This window comes from Schistocerca nitens, chromosome 3 (assembly GCF_023898315.1).
Source record: "Schistocerca nitens isolate TAMUIC-IGC-003100 chromosome 3, iqSchNite1.1, whole genome shotgun sequence".
In the NCBI taxonomy this organism is placed as follows: Eukaryota; Metazoa; Arthropoda; class Insecta; order Orthoptera; family Acrididae; genus Schistocerca; species Schistocerca nitens.
Window position 1 is genome coordinate 634575344 of NC_064616.1, and position 24345 is coordinate 634599688.

General features: G+C 38.8%; 1 protein-coding gene across 5 annotated transcripts in view; it reads right to left on the reverse strand.

Moving 5' to 3' along the window:
• The window catches only part of LOC126248586 (arfaptin-2), a 65724-nt gene that overhangs the window by 36455 nt on the left and 4924 nt on the right, over positions 1-24345 (reverse strand). For all 5 annotated transcript variants that reach the window (XM_049949697.1, XM_049949695.1, XM_049949698.1 and 2 more), the window contains 2 exons: positions 20341-20517; positions 14986-15095 (listed from right to left, as the gene is read on the reverse strand). In XM_049949697.1, coding sequence (XP_049805654.1) covers positions 14986-15095; positions 20341-20517 — 287 coding nt within the window. The remainder of the gene's footprint in view (positions 1-14985; positions 15096-20340; positions 20518-24345) is intronic.

The window sequence follows — 24345 nt, forward strand, 5'->3', positions numbered from 1 at the left end:
TCACTACAAACGCTTCAAATTGTATGTTCCGATTACTTGAACATCAAGTATCACATTAACTATGATGAATATTGGATAAATAGACACTCCAGCATCAAGTTGTGATACCAGATTATAAGATATGAAAGAAAGAAATTTTTTTAGTGCTTTATTAGTTTCCTCACACTTGAATGAGAGGTAGTGTACTCATTTTACTTCAAGTGACAGTCAATATTCATCCCATAAAAATTGTGACTGTTACATACTACATGGAATTATCCTACAAATACAAAGAAACTAAAATTCACTGCCGTCTCCATTTTAAATTTTATTTTACAAAAGTAACTAGGCACTCAGTACACAACTGTAAGTTTACTGAGTTCAGCAACTACTCACTTCCCCCCCACCCCCACCCCCACCCCCCCACCCATCTCTCTCTCTCTCTCTCTCTCTCTCTCTCTCTCTCTCTCTCTCTCTTCCCCTCCTCCTCCTCCTCCTCTACCAAAGTGGTGGTATTTTGTGATTTCTGTCTGATATACTGAAAGGCACTGAGCACTTAGTCTTTATCTTAATTTTTGCAGTGGTGCACATATGCTTATGAATGTGGAATTGTGTTTTATTCATCCTATGATGCACATTTGCAATCCACTTTTGTTTGCGTACCAGAGACATGTCAAAAATTTATAATACAGTTACAATGATTTTTAGACTAATAAATAATAACCATATAATGATATTTCTTGAAATATGTAACACATTGTGTCCGGCACAAATTTCCAATTTGTCCTGAATGAATTCATCCACTTTGTAATAACATTTCCGTGTCAGTGCCTCACATAGCTTTCTTTTAAGTGGACCTAAATTCATCCATATTAACTTGTTCCCTTTTAATTTATTACAAATTTTTATTCTCATGTACTGAGGTACCTGGGCATCTAGTCTGAGGCGGTGGGTGGGGGGCAAAAAATTTTCTTTCTTTCTAGTATCGTGTGAATGGGCAAAATGGTCTCCCTCAAGTAATTCATGTCTGGTGTACAAATGGCAATGGAAAATGTTACTAATCCTGTCTGACCTGATGAATCTGGTATGTATGAATTGTTAACATGGTGGATTATGGTAGTTTAAAATTACAGTCCACTTACTCTAGATGTCATGCCCTAACAGCCATTTGGCTGAACAACACTCAGTTTACCTTGCTGAGTGCTGGTTTTGGACAACTGTTCAGCCAGATATCTGTAGCCATATCAGAAAATTGTTAGTGGATTGCAAATGATCAGACTCTCCCAAAAAGTAAAAGGCAAAAGCATAACGGGGGCAAAAGCATAATGAGAGACCAGTCACAAAAAACCTACAACTGTGCTGAAGTATGCGTTCAGTATTGTTGGAAGAATTAATGCTCTCAAGAGTGCAATCCTTGGTGGTAGTGGCAACAGAATTCCAAAGCACAATAACAGTTAAGAGAAATTTACTACTTCTTGTTGAGCATCACAGTCTAAATAAATTCAAAGGAGGACGTAACTACTTCCACAAAGGCTTTTTGGTGGAAAGACAGACTATCTATTCAATACTGTTGGCCAGTTTTTACTTTAGATTATTGACAAGCAGAGTAGAAGGAAGTGGACACTAGAAATCACAAGCCATGCAAGTTTACATTGCATAGCCACAGATTGGCATAACCTCAAAAAAATAAGTCTACTCAGATTGGTTCACACAGATATATCTGAGAAAGTGTCAACTTATGGTCATGCCATGTTAAACTAGGATGGTATGTAATTTTTTTGTGTACCTATTATGGAGATGTGTCCAAACTCATCTGTGTGCTTTACAATACCTCAAGTAGAAAATGGTGCTGAATAAAGAATTTATTTCAACAAAATACTTATATGGAAACAGTTACATATTTCTAGTAAGTTCAAATAAAATCCTGAATAACCACCTTTTCCTGTGAGGACCACAGCAAAAAAAGCAGGAAGGGAGTCAATGAGATTCTGGAAGGTACAGATAGGAATGTGGAGCCATGCCTACACCACGCCATGATCAGCTGTTGGTTGGTTTCTTGGTTGAGGATCCATGGCACAAACAAATGAACTGAGATGGTCCCACAGATTCTCAATTGTATTTACATCCAGGTAATTTGGTGGCCAGCAGTGTGTAGTAAATTAATCCTGGTGCTCTTCCAACCACGCGCGTACACTGTGAGCTGTGACATGTTGCATTGTCCTGCTGGTAGATGCCATTGTGCCAGGAAAAAACAAAAGTACATACTTGTGTTGATCAACTGTGACTTTTACAATGACAATATCACCCAAGGAATGCCACAAAAACATTTTCCAGACCATATTGCTCCCTCCTGTAGCCTGGACCCTTCTGATGAATGTTGCAGGGTGTTTGCTTTCTGTTCGATGGAGCACAAAGTGTGACTCATCTGAAATGGCTACCTGTCACCACTCACATGCAAATTCCAGCCTTTGTCACTGATGAACAGCAGTCAGCATGGGTGCAGAAGCAAGCACCTGCTGCAGAGGCTGATATGTAGAAACACTGAAGAGACACTGTTGGTAGCATCTTGGTTCATCTGGGCAGTCAGTTGCTTTACAGTTGCTCGTCTATTCACCCAAAACACATTTCCGCAGCCATCATCTAACCATATCATCTATGGCCTGCGGTGCACCACATTTGTCTCAGCACTGATTCTGGGTAGTGCCATTTTACAATAGACAGTATACTTTAGCCATAGGAGGCACACAAACAGTTTACGAGCATAGCCGTTTTGGGAATGGTACCACCCTTGACCCGAAAGCCAATTATCGTGCTATTTTGGACATCATATAAATAATTGTTTCCGTGTTACAACAACGACTGCACTGTTTTCTGCATCCCGCTGACATGCTTCATATGCACTGCACTGTGAGTGGTTATTGCAATTTGACATTGAACACAGGTGGTGGTCACATTATGTGACATGCAAAATATACCACAACAGATAGTGTGGAAGCCTCTTCACTATTCTTTGCAAATGAGTGCCTCCTTCATTTTTTCCTAGCCTTGTATGACAGTACTGAGAATAGCCACCCAGAATGCATCAGTCAGTGTCAGTCAAATAACGGTCTGCTAAATTTAATCTGGCTGACCTCTAATTTGCACGTTACCTCCAATAATAATACCACAGATAAGCAGAATGGGTGCACTAGTCAAACACTTTGACTTATTCGTCAGTTTATCATAGTAGCTGATACTGTTATGGATTTGATCAATGGACTTCCAGAAAGTTCTGAATATATACTCTGTGCTGTGCATATGATATAGTGATTTCATAAGTTGGTTGTTCAGTATGTTAACTATACTTATTTATTTATTTATTTATTTATTTATTTACATGTCAAGTTCCGTAGGACCAAATTGAGGAGCAAATCTCCAAGGTCATGGAACGTGTCAGTACATGAACTTACAACATAAAAGTAATAACAGATAAAAATAAATGTTCATGAACATGAAAGAAAATCATGTCCATAAGTTTAAGCAAACGCTATCAGCATTACAATGAGAATCAGCTTAATTTTTCAAGGAACTCCTCGACAGAGTAGAAGGAGTGACCCATGAGGAAACTCTTCAGTTTCGATTTGAAAGAGCGTGGATTACTGCTAAGATTTTTGAATTCGAGTGGCAGCTTATTGAAAATGGATGCAGCAGTATACTGCACACCTTTTTGCACGAGAGTTAAGGAAGTCCGATCCAAATGGAGGTTTGATTTCTGCTGAGTATTAACCGAGTGAAAGCTGCTTAATGTTGGAAATAAACTAACATTGGTAACAAGAAACGACAATAAGGAATATACATACTGAGAGGCCAATGTCAAAATACCCAGACTCGTGAACAGAGGTCGACAAGAGGTTCATGAACTCACACCACTTATTGCCCGAACTGCCCGTTTCTGAGCCAAAAATATCCTTCTAGAATGGGAAGAGTTACCCCAAAACATAATACCATATGACATAAGTGAATGAAAATATGCAAAGTAGACTAATTTAGGTGTCAAAGTATCACCCACTTTCGATACCGTTCGTATAGTGAAAATGGCAGTATTAAGTCTTTGAACAAGATCCTGAACATGGGATTTCCACGACAGCTTACTATCTATATGAACACCTAGGAATTTGAACTGTTCTGTTTCACTAATCATATGCCCATTCTGTGAGATTAAAACGTCGGGTTTTGTTGAATTGTGTGTTAGAAATTGTAAAAACTGAGACTTACTGTGATTTAATGTCAGTTTATTTTCTACAAGCCATGAACTGAGGTCATGTACTGCACACATCATCATTTACTACCTAGCTAGTGTCATCAGCAAACAGAAATATTTTAGAGTTACCCATAATACTAGAGGGCATATCATTTATATAAATAAGGAACAGGAGCGGCCCCAGCACGGATCCCTGGGGCACCCCCCACTTGACAGTACCCTACTCAGATCCCACATCACAGCCATTATCAACATTGTGAATAATGACCTTTTGCTGCCTGTTGGTAAAGTGAGAGGTGAACCAATTGTGAGCTACTCCCCTTATTCCGTAATGATCCAACTTCTGGAGCAATATTGTGAGATCAACACAGTCAAATGCCTTTGTTAAATCAAAAAATACGCCAAGCGTTCGAAACTTATTGTGTAGCCCATCCAGTACCTCATAGAGAAAAGAGAATATAGCATTTTCAGTTGTCAAACGACTTCTAAAGCCGAACTGTACATTTGATAGCAAATCGTGTGATATAAAATGATCAATTAACCTTACATACACAGCCTTTTCGATAACTTTTGCAAACACTGATGGCATAGAAATAGGTCTAAAATTATCTACATTATCCCTTTCTCCCTTTTTATAAAGCGGCTTTACTACTGAGTACTTTAATCGCTTAGGAAACTGACCATTCCTAAAGGAAAAATTACAAATATGGTTACATACAGGGCTAACATGTGCAGCACAGTACTTTAATATTCTACTAGACACTCCATCATAACCATGAGAGTCCTTAGTCTTCAGTGATTTAATTAGTGACTCAATCTCCCTCTTGTCTGTATCACAGAGGAGTATTTCAGACATTAATCTCGGAAAGGCATTTGCCAAGAAGTTATATGATTTCCCATAGAAACTATTTTTTTTTTTAATTCACCAGCAATGCTCAGAAAATGGTTGTTAAATACTGTACCTATATCTGATTTATCAGTAACAGAAATATTATTACTGCGAACTGACTTTATATCATCAAACTTGTGCTGCTGACCAGACACTTCCTTCACAACTGACCATATGGCTTTAATTTTATCCTGTGAATTAGCTATTCTATTTGCATACCACATACTTTTTGCCTTGCTAATAACATTTTTAAGCCCCTTACAATACTGTTTGTAATGGGCCACCGTAGCTTGATTGTGACTACTTCTAACATTTTGATATAATTCCTGCTTTGTTCTACATGATATCCTTATCCCACTAGTCAGCTAACCGGGCTGTCCATTACTGCTAGTACCCCGTTTAGAATGTTCTAATGGAAAGCAACTCTCAAAGAGAATGAGAAATGTGTTATGGAAAGCATTGTATTTATCATCTATATTATTGGCACTATAAACATCTTGCCACTCTTGTTCCTTGACAAGTTTTGAAAAACTCTCTATTGCTGTTGGATTAACTTTCCTACGTAGTTTGTAATTAAATACGATGTTGGTTTGAGTACAAAAACCTTTTAATGTTAAAATTTGTGCATCATGGTCTGAAAGACCATTGACCCTTTTACTAACAGAATGCCCATCTAGTAATGAAGAATGAATAAAAATATTGTCTATGACTGTGCTACTATTCCCCTGCACCCTAGTTGGAAAAAACACAGTTTGCATCAGATCATATGAATTTAGGAGATCTACCAACATCCTTTTCCTTGCACAATCATGTACAAAATTAATATTGAAGTCACCACATATAACTACTTTCTGGTACTTCCTACAAAGTGAATCAAGAACCCTCTCTAGCTTAAGCAAAAATCCTCTGAAGTCCGAGTTAGGGGACCTATAAACAACAGCAATTAGAAGTTTAGTTTCACTAAATTCAACTAATGCTGCACAACTTTCAAATATCTGTTCAGTGCAGCGTCATGATACGTCTATGTACTCAAATGAAATACTGTTTTTTACGTACAGAGCCACTCCCCCACCCCGCAAGGAACTCCTTGAGAAACAGCCAGCTAATCTGTAGCCTGGTAAAGGAAGCCTCTGAATTATCAAATTATTTAAGTGGTGCTCTGATATACCAATAATTTCAGAGTTATCACCTATTAGCAGTTCACTAACTTTATCTCTAATACCTCTTATATTTTGATGAAATATGCTAATTCCTTCTCTACTTGGAAACATTACATCCTCTGGGGGTGAGCCCTTAGTTAGAGGCACTTCCTTTAAGCAGGTATACCCATCAGCTGACTTCAGTCTAAAAAAGGTGCAGCTCTAACACCAACTACTACAGGAATTTTTCCAAGAGTGATACCACCACCACCAACCACCATCACCACCTACTACACTGTCACCTATAAGATTAGCCAGCCTCCCCTTCACATACCTATTGAGGTGCAGGCCAGGCCTAGTGAAACACCATCTACTGATAGACCCACCTGGCACCACTGAGATATGATCCATGCCCTCCGCCATCAGTGCCCTCCCCAGCCCCACATCAACGCGCCTAACACCCGCATTAAGGTGAGGCCGATCATGACGCTGAAACAGTTGCACGAAATGCACATTAGTGCCACCAGTTTGAGTAGCTATCTTAATCAAGTCACCACTGATATCATATTCCCCGTCCCTATAGAGACTGTTCACAGCTCCACCCACTATCACTAGCTGATCCTCTTTCGTAAAATTCTTACATAGCTCTCCTATGCTTTCAGTCACCTGAGCCAATCCTGCACTAGGCTTCACAATGCGGGTGACCTGGTACTCACTCCCCAACACTTCCTGCAACTGCTGGCCCACACCTCTATCGTGGGAACTACCTAGCAGCAGAACCTTCTTTCTGCTAGACTTTGCAACTAACCTAGGCCTCCTAATTGCTGAGGACTGCTGCAAGTTACCTACATCTACGGCTACACGAGGCTCCTCTCCACTCAACTCTGACAGTTGGTCGTATCTATTGCATGTATGCAAAGTAAAACTGTCTGAGTACCTCCTCTTCCTAACTACCTTCTTGCCAACTGCCAGTTCCCATTCCCCACCACCCTTCACCCTCCTCAACCTATCTAGTTCCTCCTTTGCGCATTGTAACTGCACCTGAAGGGCACAGATCTTGCGCTCCTGCTCCTCTATTAACTTGTTTCCACTACAGATTCTACATTCCCAGGAGAGGATCTCCCTAAAATGACCACTGGTAGCCGGCCGAAGTGGCCGTGCGGTTAAAGGCGCTGCAGTCTGGAACCGCAAGACCGCTACGGTCGCAGGTTCGAATCCTGCCTCGGGCATGGATGTTTGTGATGTCCTTAGGTTAGGTAGGTTTAACTAGTTCTAAGTTCTAGGGGACTAATGACCTCAGCAGTTGAGTCCCATAGTGCTGAGAGCCATTTGAACCATTTTTTGACCACTGGCTTCCCCACTGCATTCCCCCCAATGAAAATACTTTGAACAAATCCCACACCGTAATCCACTACTCATAAACCTACGACAGAGCCCACACTTTTCACTCATGGTAAAAATTTTACAGTTACCCAAAAAAACTATACGTCTACGTTACCAAAGTTAGTTATACCAGTAGAACTATTTAAGAACTAACAATAATGGTCTCGAAATTCTCTGCCTACGAAGAAAGCAGCTACTTGTATTAATACTACTACAACACAGCCGATACCAATACCAGCAAAACTTCACAACATTATTAGCTAAAACCAAAAAATTAAAACGACCACTGTAACACTAAGCGAAGTTAAAACACTAAATGAAAATTTTACTGAAATATTTCACTAGAAAGAATAATAAACATCAGTTGAAAACTAAAGCACGAAATTTACTAACGACTTCAACACACTGAAAACTATAAAACACAGCGAGCGAATGATTACAAAAGTTTATTAAGTCGTTATTTTGCCACAAACGGCACGCAACACCGCTGAAATCTATTAAATTTAATAACTGTATTACAGAGCACAAATAAGTTTGTCAGTACTTAGCTTATATCCGCTACAGCTGCAGTGCACGCCGCAAAATGTAAACACACTACTGAGGCACGAGGCAGAGACAAAGGACGAAAGCAGACTCACGAATAATAGACCACTCGAGTCAATAACACAGGAAGAAAGACTGAGATTAATGAAAATCCCCTAATAAGTTACTTTTATGGCAAATATTAAAACAAATAAACTTTAAAATAAGTAAATGAAGTCTAAAATTTATAAAATATTAACGAGCTATTTCAACAGCAGTGCAGCACACGTGACGTCACACCAAAGATATTGTGATATAATTTGGGCCTCATCACATATGGTTTTCTGAGGCAATATTAATCACTGTTTAACAATCCGAACTGCCGAGAATTTGTTTTCAGTTCTTATTACTCTTTACTGATGTCTGTTATTAGCTTTGTATGCCACAGTCACCTTGGACACATTTGTTCTCAATATTACTAACACAGTGATTATGTATGATTAATCAAAATAGCCATATTCCAAAGACCCACCCCTGGTGGAAATTAGATGTGTCTCCGTTCTGCCCCTTTCATGCCAAAATCAACTCAGTGTGTGAATATGCTGTACCCCACCTAGAGTCCCAAAGACCACCTTCCTTCAGTGCATTAACAGTGTACAGATGCTCAAATGTTACCACTCCACAGAAATCCTGTTCTGTAATTTAGGTGCACCTATTATTTTGAAGATTGTGACAAACAGTCATAATTGGATCCTTTACATTTTAGAACCGTAACAGGAGGCTGTTTCCAAGTCCGGAGAGAGCTTGAGCAGCACATACTGTGACATATGGTACTTATTGAATATAGGAATATCGATAGCATATCTAACTATGGTACACACAACTAATAAAATATGGACTAGGATATTTTGTAGATTGGGCATAAGAATACTGCTTTCAGAAGTGTGGCAAGGACTGTGGATAGGATGTTCTTCATTTCAGGATATGATGATAAACAGATGCCCTGGTGAAGGATATGGTTCACTTGTTTCAGTCTTGGGTGATAATGGGATGATTTTTTGGGGGCTGTAGGAGGGGTGTTTCTTTGTGGACTGCTTGCTGGGGTTATCAGAGAATAAGGGCATGCGGTGGATATGGCGTGGAAAATCTGGCTGCAGACTAGATTTGGTGGGGGAGGTAATGCCTGTCTGTGAAGACCTTAGCAAGACTTTCAGCATACTGGGGAGGAACTTCTCATCACTGCAGATGCACTGTCTACAGTTAGTCAGAGTACAAGGGAGTAACTTTCCGGATGGGAAGGGATGGCAGCTATCTGAATGCAGATACTGTTACTGGTTAGTGGTCTTGGTATAACACAAACGTTTTAACATGGCAGTCAGTTGCGAGAGTAAACAAACAAGAATGTACAACTGCCTGAGGGGTGAGGAACAGTGTGGAAAACATGTCTTGTGTGGTGTTGTCTGAAGAACGAGGTCCATGACAAAATTGGAATGTCTCATGATGGAACCACAAGTAAGGGCAGTCACTGCCTGATGTAACAGTGTCTTCAAGATGTTCCATACACCGCCACTGCCTGAAGAGTGACCTACATCAGAGTACAATGCCACTACGAGGTGCATTCAAGTTCTAAGGCCTCCGATTTTTTTTCTCCGGACTGGAAAGAGAGAGAAACATGCACATTGTTTTAAAATGAGGCCATGTTCATTGTCAATACGTCCCAGAGATGGCAGCACCATACGGCAGATGGAATTTTACCGCCAGCGGCGAGAATGAGAACTGTTTTAAATACTTAAAATGGCGACGTTTTCCTTACTTGAACAGCGTGCAATCATTCGTTTTCTGAATTTGCGTGGTGTGAAACCAACTGAAATTCATCGACAGTAGAAGGAGACATGTGGTGATGGAATTATGGATGTGTCGAAAGTGCGTTCGTGGGTGTGACAGTTTAATGAAGGCAGAACATCGTGTGACAACAAACCGAAACAACCTCGGGCTCGCACAAGCCGGTCTGACGACATGATCGAAAAAGTGGAGAGAATTGTTTTGGGGGATGGCCGAATGACTGTTGAACAGATCGCCTCCAGAGTTGGCATTTCTGTGGGTTCTGTGCACACAATCCTGCATGACGACCTGAAAATGCGAAAAGTGTCATCCAGGTGGGTGCCACGAATGCTGACGGACGACCACATGGCTGCCCGTGTGGCATGTTGCCAAGCAATGTTGACACGCAATGACAGCATGAATGGGACTTTCTTTTCATCGGTTGTGACAATGGATGAGACGTGGATGCCATTTTTCAATCCAGAAACAAAGCGCCAGTCAGCTCAATGGAAGCGCACAGATTCACCACCACCAAAAAAATTTCGGGTAGCCGCCAGAGCCGAAAAAATGATGGTGTCCATGTTCTGGGACAGTGATGGCGTAATCCCTACCCATTGCGTTCCAAAGGGCACTACGGTAACAGGTGCATCCTATGAAAATGTTTTGAAGAATAAATTCCTTCCTGCACTGCAACAAAAAGGTCCGGGAAGGGCTGCGCGTGTGCTGTTTCACCAAGACAACGCACCCGCACATCGAGCTAACGTTACGCAACAGTTTCTTCGTGATAACAACTTTGAAGTGATTCCTCATGCTCCCTACTCACCTGACCCGTCTCCTAGTGACTTTTAGCTTTTTCCAACAATAAAAGACGCTCTCCGTGGCCGCACATTCACCAGCCGTGCTGCTATTGCCTCAGCAATTTTTGAGTGGTCAAAACAGACTCCTAAAGAAGCCTTCGCCGCTGCCATGGAATCATGGCGTCAGCGTTGTGAAAAATGTGTACGTCTGCAGGGCGATTACGTCGAGAAGTAACGCCTGTTTCATCGATTTCGAGTGAGTAGTTATTCAGAAAAAAAATCGGAGGCCTTAGAACTTGAATGCACCTCATACAATGCCACTCAGCCCACTTTGCAATTCTGCAGTCAGCATTTACAACTGCATCATCTTACATCAGATTCAGCAGCACTAGTTGTATTTGAAGTCACAACTGTGTCGAAGTTTATAGTAAATCGTGCACTGAGATGAGATTATCATTCCGTATGGGGTCAAGTTATAAGTTATACAGTACAGTGGCAGCAACAAATACATAAGTGACATTCTTGTGGACACTGGCTGTTTCCAAGTTAAGTATTCTATCTTGTTCAAGTTTTAATGAAATAATCTAATATTTTATGTATGTTGTAGTACCTGATCGGTCTCCTCCAGAAATAAATCTAGTCTTGCTAGGACCCACTATAGTGGCGATATGAACATCTCAAGTGTTTTTTAGATCTGGCATTAAACCCCCATCTCCTTCTCGCAGGGTTGGCAGTCTACATCCAAGATTTGTGTTTCCGCAAAAACATAGTCATTGGGCTTCGTGATCCCTTCTGGTGTCATGGGATCCCTACTTGAACTCAGTGAAGGACCAGGATTAGTCATTCATTCATCTCAAAAGTAGAAAAGAAAACAATGAGCAACACACAACACAAAGCAAAGTGGAGTACACTTATCATTCAGTGATGGCTACTGAGCAAATGCTTGCCAGTTTTGGCAGTGTCAAACGAGGTTGTTCATGCCCAACTTTACCCCAAAACCATAGTTCAAACACCCTAAACATAAAACTGCAATGTTGTAGTGTTTGCTTTACAAAAATGGAGGTTTGATTAAACCCATCAGAGGGGGAGGTCAATGTCCAGGAAAGTTGTGCACTGCACTGAGGTAGATACAATGAAGCACATGGGAAAGTATGTGTTGGAGCTGTGGTGGAATGATAACATGTCCAAATCGTGAAGATATTGCCAATGACCCTGAAACAGACAAGGTTTTTGGGAGACTAGGAAGGTTTCCTCTAAATAGCCCATAAACTGATTGGTACAGGTGGTTGCCATGTAGGTGTTCAAGGCCGTGCTGCTGGTTTGTTTGTATATCTTCCCCACAATGAACAAATAGTTATGTGTGTGGATATAGGTAGTTTAGAAGTATAAAGATTAAGATGGTGGTTTTAGAGTCAGAAGGTAGCGTTGGGAGGTAGTGTTTGACAGTGGCCAGACCAAGGACGTGGGAGATAATGTGTGTAGGAAGGTGGTGCAAACAACGACGAGTAGCAATCCGGGTGGTAAGAGCGTGGGGATAGTTGATGGTTGAAAAAGGAAATGGTTCATGTCATCCATATGGAAAGCACGTCTGTGTGAAACTGGTTGGAGGTGTTTATCAACAAGAGCTGAGATACTTTAGGTGGGAGAATGTCACGCGTGATGTTCAAGATTGAATCTCTCTTATGTCAATTCCATATAAGAAAATATGACTCAGAGTCACAATATAAATTGAATAAATGCTTTATTCATGAAATATTTATGAAAGATTTGATAAATGTATTCACCACTGCCTCTAATGCCATCGACCCAAGTCTCTTACTATTTTACTGATATCTCAGTGCCACATGAGAGGAAAAAATATATACAGCGTGTCTTTCCTAAGAGTTGTCAGGTACATTTTCTCTGGTATTTCAGGGGGATATTTGCAATTTTGTTCTTGCAATATGTAGCTAGTGTCATCCCAAACAATTTTCCTCATCACCTCTTTCTTATGAAAGCCAGCATTGACGCAATATTGTAGTTTGTTTCCTGTTTCAAACAAAACAATTTTGAAATTGGAAATTTATATGCCAGTTCAATAGAGCACTACCAGATTAATCTAGTGCGATATTCATTTCACTGATATGTATTAACAGGAACAGTGAAACACAAAGAATAATCAGCACTATTACATTTCTGCACGATTTAGCATTCTGCGCAGGCGAAGGTGATGTCGCTGCTGGAGTACTCATTATTCCTTATATTTTACTGTTCCTGTTAATATACACTGGTAAAACGAATATTGCATTAGACTAATTGGGGACCGCTCTGTCAAATGGACAAATAAAATTCCACTTTAAAAATCATTTTGTTTGTAACGGGGAAACAAACCGACGCTTTCCATCGACGCAGGGTGTTGGATGAAAGATGTGATGAGCAGTATTTGTTTGGGCTGACTCCTGTTACACGCTGCAAAAACAAAATTGCAAATATCTGCCGAAGCACCAGAAAAAATGTACCAGAAGACTCTTAGGAGAGACGTAATTATATAGCTGTGTCCAGCAAACTGAAATGTTTTGACCTGATTGTATGTTTGAAGTTGCCATAAGTAGATCACAATATGATTCACTGTTTACTGTATGTTCTCTAGGCATACAATGGTACAGGACTACATCCGTGCAGTGGCAAAAGGGCACAATCAACAGTTTACAGGGTTTCTTGGGGTTTACCAAAGACAAACGTTTAGCTCCTTATTTGTTTGTTTGGGTGCTGGTTAATGTAGTGTGCCCAATAGCCATCAACAGCACCAATACATTTAAAGAAACAAAGTCCTCCAGTCTCCAAAACTTGTAGCTAAATTTCAAACGCATCCACATGACACCCCGTTAACTGAGAGGTAAGATGTTTTGGTCTCTGCCACGTAGAAACTTTATGGCCATCGAGCAAATCATTAAAGACAAAGTCCAATGACACATGACTAATTTTCAATTCTGTATCAATTTCACTATATGTTACCTGATTAGCGTCTCTCTTATCACTCAATTTAATGAAGCAAAATTTTGTAGTAGTAGTAGTAGTAGTAGTAGTAGTAGTAGTTGTTGTTGTTGTTGTTGTTGTTGTTGTTGCAGTGTATAGGCATTAGGGGACAATGTATCATTGGATGTTAACATAAAAATTTTGAGCAATGAGAGTGATTCATACTCATACTGAGGTGACAAACAGGAAACCCTATATTTGGTCTTCATCCTCAGATGTATGTCTGCTAATTGCTCACCCTTAAAACTAAAGTCAATTGCACTATGTTTCTCCTGCCTCATATACTCCTCAAAGTGGAGTTGCAATATTGCTACAGTTGCCAATATTGCATTTACCATCATACCACACTTCCTGGAACCTACAATAGAAGACTGCCCATATCTTTTATGTAAAAGTGAACTTAAACTTTCCACTTCAAGATGCTGATTTTTACAGCTAAATCAAGGCTATATTCTGACTCAGGCTCATATCTTGCCATCTATTACTGACAAATAACCTATTTATAATCATTGGCTTCATCTGTAAAGTATAACTCCACATGCTACAATACAGAGCATGACAAGATATTTCATATCAGTATTCGTCATTTTCTATCCTACTTCAACTGCATATGGAGTCAAGGGGAAAAAAGATCTTTACACCTTGGTGTGCACCTTACTCTCATCTTCTTACAATCCCTATGCAAGATGGAGGTATAAGAATTGTCCTACAGTCTTCTTTCCAATACTGATTCTCTAACTTTACCAAACAGCATTTTTCGAGAACATAGTCCCATCCTTCTTAAGATTCCCATGTAAGTTCCCTGAGGATTGCTGTTACACTTTTACATGGTCTATACTGACCTGTTATGAACCAAGTAGTTGGGTTGTGGATTTGTTCAATGTCTGCCATCAAGCCTTGGAAAAGACTTCAAATGCTGGAGCAGCACACAATAATTACTCAAGTGTCTTGTATGTGGTTCCCCCTTCACAGAATGTGGCCCTGTTATTACCTGAGCTACCTTTCCATTCCAAACTGTCTTTTTACTTGCAACAAAAAGAATTTAAAAAATGAAACTGCAATCAATATAGATGAATAAAAACAAAACCTCTCAACCTGAAACTTATAGCAGACACATTCACTTTTGAGAAACGACAAATGGGATAGGGTATGAGGTTATCGTATTTTAAATTGTGAGTAACTAATGATGAGTTTTCTTACCTGAGTTTGTACAACATGATAGAAATGACTGGCAAGGGCTCGAGACAGTCTCAAGATGTTTGAATACTTCCGTTGAGTGTCTCGCAGCTGTTCAATCTGAGCCTCCAATTCTGTACAAAAAGAAAAAAAAAAAAGCCGATAACTTTTATTATTTGAAATTAGCAACGTGAACAATTGCACTAGTGATTTGTATGTGTGTGTGTGGGGGGGGGGGGGGGGCAAGCGAGGGGGGGAGCGAGGGGGGGGAGCGAGGGGGGGGAGCGAGGGGGGGAGCGAGGGGGGGGAGCGAGGGGGGGGAGATGCATTTTCAGACTGGTATTTCAAATTTTAACCATTCTTCCCACTCCATGGCGTATCAGGTACAGCACCCATGGGCAGTATTACGAAAGTAAAATAATCTTGGTTGCAGAGGGAACAATACTTTTACTGATGGGTTTCGCCCTTGTGGGACATCATCAGAAAACCTGTAAGAAAAAGAAAATAGCATTCCTCAGGGTATGGTCCTGTCCTGCAGAGCTTTACTGGAAATTAGAAAGATTTACTAAGGACCTTACTTCCATATACTGCAAAAATCTGTATTCATCACATCTATGGGAACCATTGTTTGTACCTGCTGGGCAAAGAACGGTACAATTCAGCTATTGAGAACTAAGGTGTGGCAGAAAACCATGAAAAGATTTATGCTCGCTGCAAACCTTACCTTAAACACATCAGAGTTAGTTGAAAAAGCAGAGCTGGCATGGGACCACACTTACAGGTTGTGAAACCACGTAACATAATCTGTGCATTAAGCAATAACTCATTTCAATCAGACTACAAGTTTTCATGCATAACACATGCTGTTCACTTGTCAGTTGACTAGGTAATGTTCTCCTATCTGGTGCGCATTATTCTCCTCCTTACCATTACTTCTAACATACTGCGAGAAATTGATACAGTTACCTGTACTCACTTGAAAACTTTACTTTTTTTTTAAAAAAAAAGTAATTAATTAATGTGCATATAGTACTTTATGTATCTGCTATTTAGCACAGGCAGTGCTGCACTAATTTGTCGGTGAAACGGCTGCCACATGTATTAACATGGATTACACACTAGAGTACACTGCCACATAATCAAATTAAGAGTGTTTACCTACAATAACGTTACTAGTAAACTGATTACAATCAAACTGTGGGTTTTGAGCATAAGATTTAACAAACAGATTTATTTAGTCTTAAAATACGCCTGGAGAAATTGAAGAATCACATTCCTATTTACATTCACAAATACCTATGAACCAATATCTGAACAGATCCATGCAAAAATGTGCTAGAATACTTACCAACAACAAAATTAGATGCCTCTATAAAGAAAACGATATGCTTACAGTTTTTGCTTTAGTTGCCTATATGGGCATAGCAAAGCTATTTAATGACAGTGAGTTAGATGAAATGCTGAGGGTTCTAAATGTTACAATTTGGGTAAGTAGTCAGTTGATTACACAAGGACACTGCCAGAAAATTTGAAAGCTAGGAAAGTTTACTGCCATTCAACCCACAGTCATACACGCAACAAGAATGAAGTATTTCCATTCGCTGAACACAAAGTAAATTTGATAAACATCAAATTTAATGTGCAGCAGAAAGAACTATTGAGCAATGGAATTAATCACAATATTCAGCCACAATTAAATGACAGGGTAGCCACAGAGTCAGTAGTTGACTTAAAAATAGCCTTGGCCAGTGCAGTCTATAAGAAGACTCAAAAACTCAGAATAGCATTAAAGCTAGCAATCTGATAGAGAAAGCCTTCCAAACTAAGTCCAAGAATAAAGACTATGCAATAATGAGTTCTATCAACAAAAAGCTTAAGTCTGGTGAAGTGATGACTGTCCAAACGGATAACGGTAATACTGTGGTCATTATATATAAGAATTATTACTAAGACGATAAGGTTTTTTGGAGCAAATAACATCAAACAAATATAGTATGATCCACCATACAATTATGTGAAGAAGCATAAAACATGCCTTGTAGGCTGCAGTAACATAATTAGCCCAGATAATCAACGCAGAATGAAAGCAATGACTCTGAAAGCACCTGCTCTTCATGTGCAAATTAAGACACACAAGCAAGACCCCTCTATACATCCTATAGTGAGTGGGATATGCAATCCTGGTAAATCTTCCTCCATATTTCTGTTGCAATTAATACATAAAACGTTCATTCATGAACACAATTTTTATATCTCCAACAGAAATGATTTGGTTCAGAAATTGAAAGACAGGGTGTTACCACCAAAGTGTTCGACATAAAGAGGCTTCATGTAGAGGATACGGTAACTGTTACACAAAAAAATCTTTTTAATCATGGTCAACTCAAATCCGATGATTTCACTGCTTAGGGTAGTAATGACGTACAATGATTACTCCTTTAATAATCACATGTATAAATTGGAGGATGTATTATTGATGGGTAGTTGTCTTACCGGTTGCCTTGCCTTCTGAATGTAAATATTTTAGTGAAGGCCCTGGTCTTAGTAAATAAATTCTGTTCTACTGTCATTATGCTGACAATGTAATAATTTCCAGAATGAGATTTTCACTCTGCAGCGGATTGTGTGCTGATATGAAACTTCCAGGCAGATTAAAACTGTGTTTTAATCTGCCAGGAAGTTTCAATGTAATAATTGTTTATGAAGGCTCTAATGAAAGCTTTCCCCTACTGAGAGATGAATTTAATGCTCTACACCCAAAAATGAACTTCACTCACTACATTATTAGTCCAGGCAGGGACCACAACTACATGGATTTAGAAATCCAGCTTACAGATAATCGTATTGTATTTTACATTTACCGTAAACCTACCACAGGTGATGCATGCCTCCCCTAGCAACATAAGTTGAGTTTTTCAAATCTATGATCAACTGTCTGTGTGACATACACTAGGCCCAGCAGCTATCAACCACGAGCTAAGTAATGTGAATCACGTGGCTAAAAATAATGGCTATAACCTTAAATTAGTAGGTAAGCTGTTTAAAGACCAAATAGCAATAATAAATAAGAAAGTAGTAGTGAACCCCACAGCACCAAAGATGAAGTTCATTGTTCTTCCTTTTCTGGGGAACATCTCATATCAATTTACGAAACTCTTCAAAAATTATGATGGCAGAATAACATTCACAACCCAGGATAAAATCCAACACCGCTACATACACAATGAACAGCTGTAATGCAATAAATATGCTGCCACAGGCATGTATAAACTGGGATATTACAAATGCCCAAAGGACTACTAAGGGCTGACAGGTAGAACGCTTAAATCTAGTTTCCTTACTATGAATGGGGAGGTGAAGCAATGTTCTGCATTTGCAGAACATTTTAAAAAAGCGGGCACCAACTACCTGTGTTACATCATCTTCAAATCTTGCACCAAGCTCCAACAGGCAAAGAGAGAAACCACCTTAAGGATATTGAGATAGTAAAGAACTCGCATATAGATGAAGAGTTAGTCCTTAATGACCAGCTGATTACAAGAAACCAAACTTACTACGACTCTGTGCTATCAGTTTTTAAAATGTTCATCTGAATAGCACCCTGTTTTAACTACAAATAGTTAGCACTAGACATGTACTTTAAGAAGCATGCACAACCAATTTTTATAAATGTTTATTACTTAAATCCAGATTTAAACATCCTTTTTTAAAAGTAAAGTTTGGAAGTAAGTATAGGTAGCTGTATCAATTTCTCATAGTATGTGGGAAGTGATGGTCCCCACAGATGTGACAAAAACAAATTTTGTTGTATATTGAAGTACGGTCTTTAGTAAATGTTTTAAACTTCCAGTAAAGCCCTGCAGGACAGGACCATACCCTGATGAATACTATTTTCTTTTCCTTGCAGATCTTCTGATAATGCCCCAAAAGGGCAAAACATGTCGATAAAAGTATTTCTTTTGAAATCAAACTTTAACATTATCAAAATGAAGTCAAAAATCAATAAGAAACATCAGAGATTAATGCCACAGTCAAGTTATTAAAATTGTGCCAAAGTTCAATGTAGACAAGAGGGAGAAGAAAATTGGCTGTCCTTTTCGAAATTTGCCTTAAATGTAAATCTGAAAGACCTGGCAGAGATTTGAACCCAGTTAGCACTGAATGTGAGGCCAGTGTCTTACAGCTGTGCCACTTCACTATGTACTGTCCAGGAAAAGATACCTACAACAAAGCTGAACCACCAGTAAATGCAGAAAACAATTATGAAGTGGTCGTTATGATACTACTCATAAACTACAGCACCAAAATGCAAACATATTAACTTAGAAACAATGAAACACTGACATCATTAATTAGTTCCATATCTACTACACATGTGAAAAACAACACTAAACTCTTTCTAACTAATTTTTATTGAAGACTTATGTCAAAGGAGGATACTAGCAATAAAACAAAAGTTATTTTACACAAATTAACTTTTCTCATGCCATATAGTTCTCAGTTATTTCATCAAACATTTTCAATCACAATATTATCCAAAAAATTTCAAAATTATGAAAGGCAATAAACAGCTAACAGAAAAATAATCCATTCAATTTTACAGGACTCACTCTGTTGATTATTAAATATAACTGCAAACTACATAACAACTTCATTTTATGTACAATTCTCAGGTTAGATTCAGTCATCAGAGTTCAGCATCATCCAGTATTTAACCATAAATCATAACCGACATAATACTTGTGAAGCATCTTAATTATTAGGAGCCAGATAATACCAGTGCTTAGGAGCGAGAGACGTGAGACACTGATTATTTGCTTAATTGGAAGGGTAATATCATTCAAGTATATATTTTTTGCTAACTGCTCGAGCAGTGATGATGATTAAAAACAAATCTGAAAATATAAAAGTTGCTAAACCCACATTAGAAAAGCACTCAAGTAAACTATGAAGCACATATGCCAATATGAATTCAGAAACAAAACAACTTTTCATATGAACAATGTGTATTTGTGGATTTAGAGTATTCAAAATTGGTAATGGCACTGTTAACAGAAATAAAAAACATGTATATGAATGAGTAAACCACTTGGAAAGCTGCATCAAATTGTCAAGAAATTGAAGGAATAATTAAATCTACCAATCTCCGTGTACTTGATATTTCATATAAAAGCCATGGAGTAGTACAACGATACTGTAACCATCTACATGATAACTGCATTACACATTTGAGGTTTAATCATAACTATTATTTTATTCCATTACACACAGCTTAGTGGCTCTCAGACCAGAAGCTTAGCTCAACTATGGGATACAAGAATTAGGTTACTTTATTATTGAAAATATTCAAACTGACTTTACATTTATTGAAATTCTCACCTTTATCCACAGTTCTTGAAGTTTTTCCCAATTTTTCAAACATAAGCTGCTTTGTACATTTGTATGTTGAAATACTCCAGTTCTTTATACTTTCAATTTTTGATTGTTGGGCTTTTATGATTTGAGGATCGCCATTCTGCGTTGAATTCATAGACGGTGATGTCATTGATGCTGGGGCTGAAACAAATATTTAAGCATACAGGTAATACACAAGGAATTCAATCAAAACAGGCTGCCAGCAGTAAACTGGCTGTGGTATCCACTTTCAATTATACGCGAATGTTTAACAGGACTGATTAAGAAGGTTCACTGCATCATTGATGTTAGTTCTTTGATGACCAAGTTACATAAATTCAGATTTACACAACAAGCCAACGAGTGAACCAGCCAGCAGACTTTCCAACAGCACATAACTTAGTGTTTAAACTAGACAAGATGTCAGTCAATTATCTTAAGTCAACATCAGTGTTCTAATTATCATACAGTTTTAGATTCTGAAGTGTATATGTATGCATACAGATAAATAACCGTAAGCTCGACTCTACAAGACACACATTTTTGTTCCGGTAGGGAGGTGTAACAATATCTATCGCTCACCTTCAAAATGAGAGTTCTCATGCAATGCTTCAACATACTTTACAATATGATTTTGATCACAACTTTTGTTTCAAAGAGTTTTTGTGATTGCATTCATAGTCTTGCTTTCTGGGTGGGGTGGGAAGAGGGAGACAACATTTTGTGTGTTTGCAGTAGGATTTAGCATGTTGCACCTGATGTCTGCCGATTGGAGTGTTTCATGTTCAAATTTTTTTACATGACATGGGGATATGAAGTAAGAAACTGATATAATGAAAAACTAATGGCTAGTGGCATGAAATGAATGTATCCAAAGTGATTTAAAAATGAGAATGAGAAAATTCACAAGCACAGAAATGGAAACATCTCATCACACACCATGTACCTCTTACATACACTAATAAATGATGCAACATGAAGGAATTCTCCCAATGGGATGGAAATCTGTAGATGTATGTCATATGCAAGCAGTTATTCGGTTTAGCACTGATTGATAAGGGTTGTGGATGTCCCCCTGAGGAATATTGTGTCAAATGCTGTGCAACTGGTGTGTTTGATTGTCAAAATCCCAAGATGGTTGATGGGCCATGCCCATAATGATTCACATGTTCTCAACTGGAGAGCGATCCAGCAACCTAGATCACCATGGTAGAGTTTGGTAAGCACAAAGACAAGCAGTAGAAACTATCGCCATGTGTGGGCAGGCATTAGCTTGCTGAAATGCAAGCCTAGGGTGGTTTGGCATGAAAGGCAACAAAATGAGGTGTAGAATATCATCGATATATCGCTGTGCTGTAAGGGTGCCATGGGTGATGAGCAAAGGGGTCCTGCTATGAAAACAAATGGCACCCTAGACCATCACTCCTAGCTGGAGGGTCGTGTGGTGGGCGACAGTCAGGTTAGCATTCCACAGCTACCCAGGGCATCTCCAGCTGCATCTTTGGGCTCGAATCTCATTGACTGGAGTAGAATTGCCTTCACTGATGAGTTCTGCTTTGAACTGAGCCCTAATGACCAGCCAAGACATGTCAGGACAGTGGTGAGATACCGAACTGACTGTCACCTACCATATGGCCTGACAACCAGGAGCGATAGTCTGGGGTGCCATTTCTTTTCATAGCAGGATCCCTTTGTTTGTCATCTGCTACACCCTTACAGCACAGTGGTAGTAGATGATATTCTATGCCTCATTTTGTTGCCCTTCATGGCCAGAAATTCTGGGCTTACAGTTCAGCAATATAATGCCAACCCGCACACAGCGAGAATTTCTACTGCTCGTCTTTGTGCTTGTCAAACCCTACCTTAGCCAGCAAGTTTGCTGACTCTCTTCCCAAATGAGGTCGCTTGGAACATTATGGGCAGGGCCCTTCAACCAGCTCATCATTTTGACAGTCTAACATGCCAAATAAATAAAATTTGGCACAATATTCCTCAGGAAGACATTAAACAACTCTGTCAATCACTTCAAAGCCAAATAACTGCTTACATAAAGGCCAGAGGTGGACCAACACGTTACTGACTTGCTCAATTTCTGAAGATCTTTCTCTTGAACAAATCATTCAAAATTTTTGGAATTATAATCATTTATTTATCTATACCTGTACATCACATCTACCGATTTCCATTCCATTCAGATAATTTCTTTGGAGTGTTTTTTGAGTGTATAATGGGACAAAGAAGACAAATATGCTGGTATCACAACTATCTACCAATTTTCATTCTTTAACTGATCTCAATGTCAATTTTCAATCCAGAAACCACCTGAGTATCTAAACTGATGTCTTATACAGATAACAGAACAAGATATAAGCACTTTAAGATATTGTAAAGAGCACTATTTTTTAATGAAAAGTTCTGAGTAATCCAGGTTTTTTGCTGTAGCATTTGTTAGCTTCAACAGCTTTCAACCAAACAGTCATATTCTGACCTAGCCTGGGCTTCATCAGGCTTCGCTTCAGGTCAGTCTGTTGCATAAATTCATACTTACATAAATAAAGGATCTTTTTTCAACCAACTGTCAATGTCCATTTCTTAATGGTCAACAAATATTATTCATACTGGACTGAAGCATTTTACTTCTGGTAATGTACTTGCTGTGTCGAATTTATACTGCACTAAAATTTTGCAGTAATTTAATATTCAGCCATGGACATCTGCATTTTCTTGGGCCATGCAATTTTGGTAGTGTCATTTGAACATATGGTCAAGGTCACAGCTTCCATTCCAGCTTCCAACAACAATAGTACTGTCTGTCTTTTGGCATGTATCCTGATTCCAGTTACAGTTCAGTACATAGTTCTAATCTTTCAAGAATGCAGCATATATAATTTTAATTTTATTTTATATGTACCTTAAATCATGTTGATACAATGTCTGTATATAATATGTCGCACATGTCAATTGTTTAACTGAGCTACCTTCATGCCCAACAGATGATAGGCAAGTTTACAAGTACATAAAAATTAGAAAGCAGTTAAAATTTGATTTTATATATGATATTGAAAACAGGTTAAAACTGTGTCAGACCAGGACCTGATCTCTACTTGCTTCAGGCAGTGTTCTACTTGTTCACACATCTGACCAGGCTTCAGACTTCAATTAAAAACATAGTAACTCCTCTCTACTACTTTTCTAAACTCCTTGGGGGCTCTCCAGTATATCCTGGTGGGCAAACATCTTTGGGAGAAGGGATATTCTGATTGATCAGTATTTATTTACACCATTTAACTGCGGAACATGAACATTTTTATAAGGAAGAAAATTGCGCAAAAGTCTATATGAGGAGGGTCAACAAAAGCCTAAGTCAGTGCTTTCGTGCATGAACAGAGCAAAACATGAATGTCCATAGATAGTATTTAATGCATAGACAATGAACACTGAAAATACAACGGACACCTATTAACAAAGTTTTGGAGCTTACACTATAATCAATATTTCAGTCAGTAATTTGGTTTTTATTACTAACATTAATTGAAAGTGCTATAATAGTTTCTCTTTAGTAGCCAGAGTTTGACAAATCTATTTCTTATGTGATTGATTTCAGATTAACAAGAAATTCATTCTCAGGCCTGTTTAAGAAAAGTGTGAACTTCTACAACTTATGAAACCAAACCATCTAATCCTCATTATCAAATAAATCATCAGCTTAGGAGCTAAACAGCTTCCACATGTCACAGGAACTAAAGATGGCACCCAAGTCATGGAGCTATTACAAAGTTGACTTTCTGTAATATGACTGTGGAAAATTAACAAAATAATCATGCTTCGAAGTGAACTTATGGTGTTGACAGTTCTTGCACTGTGTGAGGATGATGGCAATTCATTGACATTGGCGGCCAATGAGCATCACTGGATTTAATTATTTCTTTCAGCAGAAGATAAAGAGTTGATTACATTTGTTTTTGATATGGACATCACCAGAATAACTTT